This window comes from Esox lucius, chromosome 24 (assembly GCF_011004845.1).
Source record: "Esox lucius isolate fEsoLuc1 chromosome 24, fEsoLuc1.pri, whole genome shotgun sequence".
NCBI classification, from domain to species: Eukaryota; Metazoa; Chordata; class Actinopteri; order Esociformes; family Esocidae; genus Esox; species Esox lucius.
Genome location: NC_047592.1, coordinates 23568391 through 23581441, shown reverse-complemented (window position 1 = coordinate 23581441; position 13051 = coordinate 23568391). Strand labels below are relative to the sequence as shown.

At 43.2% G+C, this 13051-nt stretch overlaps 1 protein-coding gene across 2 annotated transcripts in view; it reads left to right on the top strand.

Moving 5' to 3' along the window:
- Window positions 1-13051, top strand: part of zanl (zonadhesin, like) — a 66062-nt gene that overhangs the window by 45722 nt on the left and 7289 nt on the right. For both annotated transcript variants that reach the window (XM_034290683.1, XM_034290682.1), the window contains 23 exons: window positions 36-143; window positions 649-818; window positions 1367-1569; window positions 3651-3792; window positions 4039-4286; window positions 4952-5129; window positions 5557-5665; window positions 5917-6011; window positions 6216-6389; window positions 6753-6955; window positions 7222-7363; window positions 7855-8102; window positions 8932-9109; window positions 9222-9330; window positions 9447-9541; window positions 9705-9881; window positions 9993-10195; window positions 10857-11001; window positions 11149-11246; window positions 11403-11546; window positions 12050-12214; window positions 12307-12434; window positions 12706-12977. In XM_034290683.1, the coding sequence (XP_034146574.1) occupies window positions 36-143; window positions 649-818; window positions 1367-1569; window positions 3651-3792; window positions 4039-4286; window positions 4952-5129; window positions 5557-5665; window positions 5917-6011; window positions 6216-6389; window positions 6753-6955; window positions 7222-7363; window positions 7855-8102; window positions 8932-9109; window positions 9222-9330; window positions 9447-9541; window positions 9705-9881; window positions 9993-10195; window positions 10857-11001; window positions 11149-11246; window positions 11403-11546; window positions 12050-12214; window positions 12307-12434; window positions 12706-12977 (3734 nt within the window). The remainder of the gene's footprint in view (window positions 1-35; window positions 144-648; window positions 819-1366; window positions 1570-3650; window positions 3793-4038; window positions 4287-4951; window positions 5130-5556; window positions 5666-5916; window positions 6012-6215; window positions 6390-6752; window positions 6956-7221; window positions 7364-7854; window positions 8103-8931; window positions 9110-9221; window positions 9331-9446; window positions 9542-9704; window positions 9882-9992; window positions 10196-10856; window positions 11002-11148; window positions 11247-11402; window positions 11547-12049; window positions 12215-12306; window positions 12435-12705; window positions 12978-13051) is intronic.

Genomic DNA, 13051 nt, shown 5'->3' with positions numbered 1-13051 from the left:
ATTTCTCTTACATTTCTACTAATGTGTCTTCACAGTTGTAAACCCGACATCAACCCTGACCCAGACTGTGACCCTTCACTGGAGGCGGAAGTATCCAAACCAGAGAAGTGTGGGAAATTAACTGACACCAAAGGACCTTTTAGGTGAGGGACAGAGTAACAGGAACATCAAGATACAAAACATACCTACATTCACAATGCATATTCCCCATTTTCCATAAACTGTGTATATTCAACAATATAATGTGGAATGCACTTCCATAAGAGCTTAATAGCTTGTGGGAGCATTTTCTAAAGGGGATCCAAACAGACTAAACAGCCCTAACCAACAATTTGTCCAAATGTGTGAACCTACACGTTTATAAGGCTTACATAAAGGATCTTGGGATCTATTCCAGGATTAAATCAGACTATTGAGGTATAGGGATAGGAATGTTGCATCATGTCTTGTCCTAATGGCAGGCTTAGAGAAGTGCACAAGCCCTGACATCATCATAACTTACCACAACATTCTTAAAATTGCTTAATGAAAGAGAAAGTTATGCATGAGCTTTTGCACTTAATTTGCCTCCTTCTTTCTCTTTTTCCTGTCTTCCTCACACATTTCACTTATCATTTTCTCTCTCTGTCATCCATCCTGCCTACAAAGGGAGTGCATTGCGCTGGTGGACCCCACACCCTTCTTCCAGAGCTGTGTGTACGACATGTGTCGTTTTGACGGCCAGCAGCAGATGCTGTGTGACCAGCTTCAGGCCTACACTGATGCCTGCCTGGGAGCAGGTGCCAAGGTCCATCCCTGGAGGAAGCCAGACTTCTGCCGTGAGTCTCAGGCACAGATAAACATCAGACATGATAAACACCAACAGAAATGCTATAAAACGTAGGGCAATTTGTTTGCAAAAAGTGTTTTGAAATAGTGTGAAACCGAATGCACTGTGATTCTTTTCTGAGGCGCCTGCCTGGGATAAGGTGCCAAGGTTTCTGTCAACAAGGAGCTAGACCTCTGATGCCAGATTCCCTATAGATACGTGTTGGTAACTTTGGCGCTCACTGCTTTGTTGTTTGGTTACACTTCGAAATGTGACAGAAACAAAAAAGGGACTCTTTAACACAACAAGGTGGGACAACCACACAACTTGGTAATAGTTGATTTTCATACGTCAGACACTGATGTTTGAGAAAAAAGTCTTCAAATCCATTTTCTTGTCTGGAAAGCATTTGTCCAAGTTACAGCTGTGTGTCACACATCACATACTAACAAATACAATATATTTGTGTTAGTCTGAGCCAATAGGTCATTTATTCCTTCCATAGTTCTGATTCATGAAGATCTCATTATACTGACCGTCACCTTTCCCTCTCCCCAGCTCTGACCTGCCCTCCCAACAGTTCCTACTCCATGTGTGTGAGCTCCTGTCCAGAGACCTGTCTGGGTGTCAGCGGACCCCCTGGCTGCTCCGAGGGGTGTGTGGAGGGGTGTAAGTGTAACCCCGGCTTCATCCTCAGTGATGACAAGTGTGTTCCGGTTAAAGACTGTGGCTGTGTTGACACCTCGGGAGATTACCACGCTGTAAGTACTGCTCATGAGTTCACAAAGAATATGACATGGAGCACCAAGGTGTTGTAAAGGTTTAGTATTATATCACCTGAATACAATATACTGTACATGTCAAAGGTTTGGACACTAACCCATTCAATTGACTTTTGCCTGATACTGTTCATTAAAAAATGCATATCTAAAATATCAGTGCACTAGCACATTAATAAACACCTTCAAAACGTGATACTGTAAACACTGTTCACATCTTCAAGTTCAATGTTTACATGTACTGTTTCTTGTATGTGTTAAGAGGTTTTGGATTGTAAGTAGGGCTCGTTTGTAAAATATACCAGTTGACATTCCTTTAGCTCCATTAGGATCTGACATGATCACTACTAACTATGAGCGTACTGACTGGTCCGAAGCAGTGTCACCTCCAGTCATCAATGCTGGAGCAATAAACACTGACATGTGTTTTTTAATTAGTGTCAATGTTAATGAGCTCATAACTACAGAACACAGATTGTAAACAACTATACCAATCAAAACGTCACCTGGGCTATCTATGGCCTTAGATGCATTGCCGTATTCTGCAAACTTGAAAGCATAATCGAGCCATTGCTAGCTGACCATAAAACCATTGTTGAGGAAACAATAATATGCCGGTTCTGACCAGTTGGTACAGGGCTTAAAGTCAATGTAATTGCTAATAGACTCTGCACCAGCGTAGTGAGGAACTTCTGCTTTTGTCTAGAAGTCGGTATTGCAGTTTCCGGTTTACTTACTAATACTCATCCACATTAGTAAACACTTAAACTCACAACAAGATGAGTGATGCTGTTGTACGAAAAAAAATATATATATATTGTACGTGACTCATTTAAGTTTCAAGGTACAAGTGGGGCATCATTTTAATCAGGAGAATGTCCTCTTTTTAATAAAATATGGCTTGCGCCATTCAATGACTTCAAACGCTAGACTAGAAATAGTCAGAAAAGGCGATTTTTTTATATACTTATATACTTGCGCCATTCAATGACTTCAAAAGGAAAGGAACACGTCGCTAACTAGCTTAGCCGATAGCCGGCCGGCACACCACAGTAAACTACTTACCCTCGTAGTTGTGCAGATACCTCGATACGTAGAGTTTGAATCCCTTGTTCAGCTTGCTTGTTGGAGCAGGGGACCAGGCATCAACAATTCGATGGACATCACTAATGCATATTTTAGGCAGGTCTTGGAGACATCTACTAAAAACTGACATTTTGGGCGATGCGGGTGATCGCCTTAAGTAAACCGGAAAATGATATGCCGACATCTGGCTAAAGTGGAAGTTCATCAATACGCTTGTGCACAGAGCCTATTCCAAGCAGTAATCGTTTATGCGTTAGGTTTGATCAAACAACCCACAATACATTTCATTTTCTCTTTATCGTTTGCAGAGAACACAACAAATATTTGCTAGGTTTTAAAACTATTTTCAAGCAGGAGATGAAATCAAGGAGTGTCTGCCCAGACACGTAACTTAACTAGCTAGCGTTAGCTTATCGTCTCGACCAAAAACATTCCTAAAATGTATCTGCACTTCTAGAAATATAAGAAACAAGAACACCAAATTATTTTCTGTTGAAGTATTGTTTCCCAGTAATCATCAATCTAGCAGTAACTTAAACATAGTTTACCTTATCTATCTAGCTAATTAGCTAAATGAGGTATGTAATGTTACCATACCTGTCCAGTAGAAAGGTAGACAACTCTGCATTACTGTTGATTCATTTTTCAAGCTTAAGCAGTCGGCCATGAAATAAATTCAAAATCCAGATATATCCTCGTTTTACTCCATGCTTTGTCTGATTCTCGCTTTGCTTTAGAATTATCTTCATCCTTGGAGCACTCAGTGTACCCAAATAAGACTTGTCATTGGCCTTCACCTCGCACATTATTTAATATCTTAAAAATGACAGCAGCACAAATAAAGAATGTAATGGCACAAACGGAGCAAAAACAATAAAGCTTTTGCGTTGGTTGGGGGGCCAACGTCATGCATGTTGATTTCCCTGTAAAAAAAAAAATAAAGTTAATAATCCATCACCATGATCTGTTTGTTTCAGGTGGGTGATAACTGGTACCTGGAGGGCTGTAAAGAGAAGTGTGTGTGTCTGGGTGAAGGTGTGATACAGTGTCAAAACACCACCTGTTCCATAACAGAAGGATGTGGCCTGCAGGGTGGAGACTATGGATGCTATCCACTGGGTATGATAGAGTAACATTTATTTCATTGTGTGTGTATTTTTCTACTGGCCATTTGGGAAACAACATTTTTGGATGTCGAATAGACTTCACCATTTTGAACACTCCAGTCTGTGCACTTTTCTATTGTGGATGTATTTTTTCTCAGGAATATTGCTATTGGTTATTAGTGTTCCCTCAACAATTCAAACTTAATTGAAAATGAAACAATATGAACCAAAACTAAACACTACGTTGCCCTACCAACAGAAACAGGAATTTGCACAGTCCAGGGAGACCCTCACTACACCTCTTTTGATAAGAGAGTTCATCACTTCATGGGTTCCTGCTCCTACACCCTCACCAAGCCCTGCAATGAAACCTCCGGGATGCCGTACTTCACCGTGGACACCCAGAACGAGCACCGAGGCGCTAACAAAGTTGTGTCTTACGTCCGAGCCGTTGTGGTTAAGGTGTACGGAATCACCGTCGTCCTGGGTCAGGGACGCAAAATACTGGTGAGGAGCGTTTTGGATTCTCTTAACCACGAGTTCTCTACAGTGTTACAATTTCAGTTAAAAACGTTTAAATGTTGATTTAAAACGTTGATGTTCATCTCAAGATAAGAGTATAATTTACACGTTAAACTTACAGATATTTTAATTAAATATGATTTAAGAGATTCTGGCCTCGAAGAGATTCTGGCAAACCGTCCGGCGCCTCAGGAGAGGGAAACAGTGCCCTACCAACGCTGTTTACAGTAGAGGTGGGAAGCTGTTGACCTCAACTGGGGATGTCGTCGGGTGGTGGAAGGAATACTTCGAGGATCTTCTCAATCCCGCCATCACATCTTCCATTGAGGAAGCAGAGGATGAGGGCTCGGAGGTGGACTCATCCATCACCCGGGCTGAAGTCACAGAGGTAGTCAAGAAACTCCTCGGTGGCAAGGCATCGGGGGTGGATGAGATCCACCCTGAGTACCTGAAGTCTCTGGATGTTGTGGGGCTATCTTGGTTGACACGCCTGTGCAACAGTCTGGGACACTATTGTTTGTCTGCTGCTGCAACACGGTTTAAAGATTAATAAAACATGACATTTCTAAAATATATATTTTCAAATGCTGTTGTGTGATTCTATGGCTAATGTGAAACCCACCTAATCACCACTTCTTCCCATTTCCCAGGTGAACGGAACACTTCTGACACCTCCTGTGACTCTGACCAATGGAGTGAAGGTCTTTTTGAGTGGCAAGTTTGTTGTGTTGGAGACGACCTTTGGCCTGAGGGTGAGGTTTGATGGTGACCACCACGCTGACGTCACTCTGCCCTCTTCCTATAACGGACTGCTCTGTGGACTTTGTGGTAAGACATAATCAACGTCACTATTATTACACAACATGATAGAAAAGTATTGATCAGTAATCAGTTGATTGAAAGTAACCTGGCACAGCAAGCAAGTCCTCATCCTCAGTTCACATTTATCATATCCACTCTTGGGGAGAGTAGTTATGTAGTATGTAAATTCATCTTGATTTAACTGAATTAGAATCTTTGGGTTCGTCAACCCAGTTGTGTGTTTGTATGCAGTGTCGGCCCTAGCCTTGTAACTGGATTTGGGGGCCCCCTCTCCCCTAGTGGTCCAGTGCTCACTATTGGTTTGGGGCCCCCTAGTTGTCAGGACCCTTAAGCAACCAGCTATGTTGCTTATACCTAGGGCCGGCCCTGACAATAACTGTTGACATGTACGGAATCAAAATCAACTGAGTTACTCTAACGGCTGTTCTTGTAGGAAACTTTAACGGCCAGCCCGGTGACGACAACATCAAACCAGACGGTAAACCAGCCAGCAACACCAATGAACTGGGAGAGAGCTGGCAGGTCCCTGACAACCGCCCGGAGTGAGTCACACACCTGAAACACCTGACACACAAACACACTTTCTCTGAAATGTGTTTATTTATCCAGTCTTGTCCATTGGTACTAGAAACCTCATTTTGATCACAGACTATGTTACATTTATTATGACCCATACATCAGACTGGAGTAAGGAGATATAATTTCAGTCCTCAACTGAGACATCTTTGAGGTTCATCCCTTCATTCTTTTCTTTCCTTCATTATTCCCTTCATCCCTCCATCTCTTCTTTTAGCTGTACTCACGGTGGAGGAGAGGAGGATTGTGATCCTAAGGTGGAGGCAGAAGCTCAGAAACCCACCAGCTGTGGCATGATTAGTGACCCCAAAGGTGAGACACACACACAGACAAACACACAGAGAGAAACAAATATATGTATGTACACAAAGACAAACAAACACACAGAGATACACAGAAACATACATATGCTCACAGTGATTTACATGCAAATTCTATGCTAAGACATCCTCTTTTATACAAACTAAATATTTTATTAATCAAAAACTTCATCAACCTTTCTGCATTCACTCTCAGGTATCTTCAAGCCGTGCCATGCAGTGGTTCCCCCCAACATCTACCAGGAGAACTGTGTGTATGATCAATGTGCTACAGGAGGGACTGTGGCTCTGTGTCAAGCTATAGAGAGCTACGCTGACCTGTGTGCCTCAGCTGGAGTACATATCACCTGGAGGAACAACACCTTCTGTCGTAAGTCATTAATATGTACTGAAACGCACAGCCCAAATATGGATTTCCCTCAAATTCCTCAGAAATCCCAGGCCAACATAACTGTCCACTTTTCATTACATAGTGTTGATGGTTGAATACATTGCCTGAGATCCATCAGTGACATCCAGCGTTCCAATATTGTATTATACAGTTGGCTAAATGACTGCTTAGACAGTGCAACTTCTCTTGGGAAGAATCAGTATAACTAAAGTGGTGTGCCACAAGGAACAGTCTTCATACTCTGTCATGTCTGCTTCTGCATGTCCACTCCTCAGTATCATAAAACTGTTGGGCAATAATGATTCCTTTTCTAACCAATCCATTACCTCTGTTCCCCTCCAGCACTGAAGTGCCCCCCAGGCAGCCACTACAATTCTTGTGGTAGCGCCTGTCCATCCACCTGTTCAAACCTAAGTTCCAACTCCACCTGTAACCAACCTTGTGTGGAGGGCTGTGTGTGTGACACAGGTCTCATTCTCAGTGGGGACAAGTGTGTCCCACCCAACCAGTGTGGCTGCACCGACAAAGATAACAATTACAGACCGGTAATTATTTTTCCTGCCTTTGACTAGTTAGACTAATTTTGCTGTTGTCAGTGATTTACCCAATACCCTGTGAGTACCTTGTTTGTGGTCAATCATTGAAAGACATTTTTATTATTTTTCTCAATATAAACATTGATATGTATATCAAGCTTCATGCTGTTGGTGTAATATACTTTGAGTATATTGTGAATACGGATAAATACAGAAAAAAAAGAGCACTTGAAAGTGTTAGTAAGTCTTCGTCTTTCTTAATCTTTTTGTTTCAGGTGGGCCATAACTGGTACCTGGAGGGCTGTAAAGAGAAGTGTGTGTGTCTGGGTGGAGGTGTGATACAGTGTCACAACACCTCTTGTTCCATAACAGAAGAATGTGGCCTGCAGGGAGGAGAGTTAGGATGTTACCCACTAGGTATGATACACAATACAAACACACACACACACACACACACACACAAACAGGGTGGAGAGTTAGGATGTTACCCACTAGGTATGATACACAATACAAACACACACACACACACACAAACAGGGTGGAGAGTTAGGATGTTACCCACTAGGGATGATACACAAATTATTTGATAGTCTATTGTTCATGATGTTACATACTCGGTACTCTGTCTTACAAACACAAGCTCATCTCACTGAAACGCAAAGAAAATTCCAGTCGTTCCTCTACCTATAGACATCCTAACCAGAATACGCATCCCAGTACTGTAAGCCCATTGGCCATTTACTGTTGCGCTTTGAATGAGTGTGACTTCATTTGTACGGATATTCTTTTGTTATTTAAACATAACAAGCATACATTCATACACTTCAACAACATGTTCAGTGTATCCTTTACAGTAAAAAGTAAACATGAACAACACTGTCTTCCATCCCTGCTTCACTTACCAACAGAAAGGGGAATTTGCACAGTCCAGGGAGACCCTCACTACACCTCTTTTGATAAGAGAGTTCATCACTTCATGGGTTCCTGCTCCTACACCCTCACCAAGCCCTGCAATGAAACCTCCGGGATGCCGTACTTCACCGTGGACACCCAGAACGAGCACCGAGGCGCTAACAAAGTTGTGTCTTACGTCCGAGCCGTTGTGGTTAAGGTGTACGGAATCACCGTCATCCTGGGAAAAGGACGCAAAATACAGGTGAGGAGCGTTAGAGGTTAGCTACACCACACCTTCAGGTAGTTTCTTCAAGATAAGTTTAGACATAACAATATGGTAGATCTAATACAGGATGGTTTAATGTTATGGTATGAGATGAGAACTAACTAATAACACATTTTTAGATTATTTTGTAAAAATTGTTTACCAATACTCAACACAGTCTATTCATTTAAAGATTGACTCTGGGGTCTTTATTAGTGTGATATTCATGATATTGTACAAATGGGATTTTTGATGTATCATAAATTGTACTTTGTGGTTTCCAATTGAGTCCAAAGAACAATGGGCTGTATCAACCATTACATGGCCTTGTAATGCTGCTGCATAATTACTTTGGCCTAATTAGACATACTAAGGATTATCTTCTTTCTCCATACCTTTTTTTACTAAGTCGTTCAAACAAGATAATAGGTCATTCAAATGAGATGCTAAGTCGTTCAAACAAGATAAACTTATTCTCTGGGCCCTACATTTCTTTTACTGCTTTGGCTTCAGGGCTTCAATAGATTCCCGTATGAAATGAGTGACATGCCAACAAATTTGATGAAATTGTAAATAATAAACTGTACCGCTTTTGACTCATGAGTACCACTTCTGGTGAAAATTATACTGCAGTCCTGGAGTCCAACTTAAAATGGCCTATGTGGTCCAGTCAAGCACAAATATTGGAGTTCATGTCCGACCTACTCCAAATATTTTCAGTATTTCCTGTTTTCCCTTCCTACCTCAGTTAATACATAAATCACCAGAAGATGTGGAAAATAATACGTAATCTAAAATGTTTTACTTCACACTGTTTTCTTCCCAGGTGAACGGAACAAGGGTGACCCCATCCGTGACTCTCGCCAACGAGGTGAAGATCTACCTGAGCGGGAAGTTTGTTGTCTTGGAGACGACCTTTGGCCTGAGGGTGAGGTATGATGGTAATCACCATGCTGACGTCACTCTGCCCTCTTCCTACAACGGACTGCTCTGTGGACTTTGTGGTAAGACATTATCAATGTTACTATTATTACTCAATGTGATAGGAACTTGATTATCTTTGATAAAAACATGTTATACAGCATCAACTAATTCAATTATCCTATGTTGTTGTAGGAAACTTTAACGGCCAGCCCGGTGACGACAACATCAAACCAGACGGTAAACCAGCCGGCAACACCAATGAACTGGGAGAGAGCTGGCAGGTCCCTGACAACCGCCCGGAGTGAGTCACACACCTGACACATATGACACACACATCTATAAACATTTGTGTTTCCTTTACATATACTTCTTCTCTTTCCTTCATTATTCCCTTCATCCCTCCATCTCTTCTTTTAGCTGTACTCACGGTGGAGGAGAGGAGGATTGTGATCCTAAGGTGGAGGCAGAAGCTCAGAAACCCACCAGCTGTGGCATGATTAGTGACCCCAACGGTGAGACACACACACAGACAAACACACAGAGAGTAACACAGAGAGAAACAAATATATGTATGTACGCAAAGACAAACAAACACACAGAGAGACATCCTCTTTTATACAAACTAAATATTTTATTAATTAAAAACTTCATCAACCTTTCTGCATTCACTCTCAGGTATCTTCAAGCCGTGCTATGCAGTGGTTCCCCCCAACATCTACCAGGAGAACTGTGTGTATGATCAATGTGCTACAGGAGGAGAGACTGTGGCTCTGTGTCAAGCTATAGAGAGCTACGCTGACCTGTGTGCCTCAGCTGGAGTACATATCACTTGGAGGAACAACACCTTCTGTCGTAAGACACACACACACATCTTCCAGTGTGTAGTCAATGCCAATTCTATGATTTGATTTCTCTCAGTCACAGTAACCTTGAAGGAGTCCACATTTACTCTCTTTTTTCCAGCTCTGAAGTGCCCCCCAGGCAGCCACTACGATTCTTGTGGTAGCGCCTGTCCATCCAGTTGCCAGAACCCTAACTTCAACTCCACCTGTAACCAACCTTGTGTGGAGGGCTGTGTGTGTGACACAGGTCTCATTCTCAGTGGGGACAAGTGTGTCCCACCCAACCAGTGTGGCTGCACCGACAAGGATAACAATTACAGACCGGTAAGAAACAGAGTTTTGTCAACAATTATGACCTAAGAATCATGTTAACAGATCTAAAATCAGGTTTGAGAATCGGTAAAAGAAATGAAATTAAACTAAACATAGTTTTTGATTAAATGTCATTAAGGCTAGCACATTTTGTTACTGTGGATGTCTGACTTAATGACTCAATACTGTGGCTGTTTGACTTAATGATTCAATTCAGTGGACAAAATAGTTACCTTTTAATTTGTCTTAACAAAACAAACTGCAACAAATTTTCGACACATCTAGTTAAAGATATGCCAAGTAGCAACGTATTTGGTTTTATGTTACTTAAAGGTGTTGGCTAGAATTTTTAAGGGTAACGGTGTTCGCTGCAATTTTTAAGGGAATTTTAGGAAATCTGAAATATTAGGAAATCTGAAATATTGGTTCATAGAACATTAAGTAAAGAAAGAAGTAAAATTCTCCTTTGTTTTTTAACATTTTATTATTATTATGGCCAGTGCTGGTTCTAGACATAAGCAGTCACTTAGGGCCCCTGACCACTGTGTGCCCGAGGCCACTATTGAGCCCTAAACCCCTAGCCACAAATCCAATTTTGCCTAGGGCCCCTAAAAGGCTTGAGCCGGCACTGATTTATGGCTTTGTTTTATGCCTCTGTCTCTGCATGTCCTAGGTGGGAGATAGTTGGTTCACACAGCTGGACTGTTCAGAGCGCTGTAAATGTAACACTGGAAACAACATCACCTGCGAACCGTGGCTTTGTAGCCCCGCCCAAAAGTGTGAAGTGGAGGAGGGAGAGTTGGGGTGTGTCTCCACAGGTAAGATCACTCCCCCTTAAAGGAGTTTTTCGGTTTCTGTTGTCCATTTTAGTACTGTCACCAAGACAGAAAATGTTTTGGTTTCTTAGAGACAGAAGCATCCCTACTGCACATGACTAATTCCAAAACTTGTTGGTCTCATTCCAGGTTTGGGTGTCTGTCACGTGGCTGGAGACCCTCACTACTACACATTTGATGGCCTCATGCACACCTTTATGGGCACTTGTACCTACACCCTGGTGGAGGTGAATATCCGTCCTATTTCTCTTCCTCTGTCTACAGTATCTCCGTCTGTCAATAACACATCACTCTTCCTGTTCACTCTCTCTCTCTCGTTCCCACTGATGTGTCTATTCTCCCTGCCTCTCGCCCGTCCCTCTCTCCGTCCGTTGACGTCTCAGGTGTGTAACTCCACCATGGTCACTCCGTTCACCATCGTGGCGAAGAACGAGGAGCGCGGCCAACCGGAGGCTTCGTATGTGCGCTCCGTCACAGTATACCTCCCCAATGCTAATGTCACACTTGAGAAGAGCCACAGGGTCCTGGTGAGTTAAAGTTCAAAGCTTTATCAGCATTTTGTTGGGGGTCAGCCGTGTCACGGCCATATCACAGCTTTGACAGAAAAGAAAGTGTGTGTGTGTGTGTGGTGGGGGGGGTCCCCTCGGTAAGTGCGCTGCAAATGACATTTGTCGGAGTGCCATCTTGAGCACAGTATTCCCTGCTTTCTTGTTGTGTTTAGTCGAATGGTAGAGTTACAGTTATGGTAAGTATTGATCAGTATTCATCTTCCAATCACCAACCAAGTTGGTAGGGCTTGGTAGTAGTGAAGGCATATATGGTCCAGTCTGTGGTGTGCTGGTAAAACAATCATTGGGCCTGATTCTTGGGCCTCGGTTTGTCCCACCTTGAAACCTTTAATGGCCAGGTGTGTTGGATAACCCGTATTTTGGTTACAGATCTCCCCTAATACCTTTACTCTCTTTCTCTTGCTGTCTCGTCTCCTTTCCTCCTTCTCTCTTTGGCTGTCCACCCTCTCCTCCTCTCCTAGCTGGATGGACGCAGGGTGCGAACTCCTCTGTCCATCCCCGTGGCCAAGGCCAAGGTGCTGAGTAGTGGTGTCTACATTCTTCTGGACACTGACTTTGGCCTGAAGGTCAAGTTCGATGGAGTCCACCATTTGGAGATCACCATTCCTGGAGAATACTTTAACAAGGTAGGACCAAGTGTGACTGCAGCAATGCTGTTGAAGGATTGAATAATGATTGTACAGCCAGTTTCGACTCAAACCTCTTTGGTTTTGTTCAGGTGTGTGGAATGTGCGGTAACTTCAACATGAACAGCTCTGACGACAAACTGAAGCCGGACGGTCAGCCCGCCAAGGACGCGATCGAACTGGGCAACAGCTGGAAGTCGGAAGGAGACTCTGACCCAGGGTCAGTCCCTCTTACATTTAACCCCTCACTGTTGACCTCACACTTTTGGCTTCCAACTAAATCTCATAGTGAGTCAGGTCGTGTGTTGCCAAACCCACGGGTGGTACTGAAACACGGCCATCTGTCTGTGTCGTTAATATTTTAGGTACATGGATCTTTAATAATGTATAAAACCATGAAGCAAGCCTGTGCTCAAATAAACCATCTTGTTTCACTAGAGTAAATCGCTCCTATTTATCCCACTCTTCACCTCTCCCACCCAACCCTCCAGTTGCTCCCCCGACACGCGTCCCGACGTCCACCCTAACTGCACGGCGGAGGAAGAGAAGCAGTTCGAGTCCTTGTGTTCTTCCATCGTCCTTGGAGACAAGTTCAAGCCCTGCCACTCTCTGCTGCCCCCCGAGGCCTTCCTGGGGAACTGCGTGTACGACATGTGCGAATACGACGGCATGCAGGCCACTCTCTGCGACAACGTGGACGCCTACGCCCAGGCCTGCAAGTCAGCCGGGGTTACCATCAAATGGAGGAACAACACATTCTGTCGTAAGCGATTACTGTCCACCATTTACACACTGAACACCAGAGGAAAGAGTGAAGCAGAGTCAGCACTTCTGTTA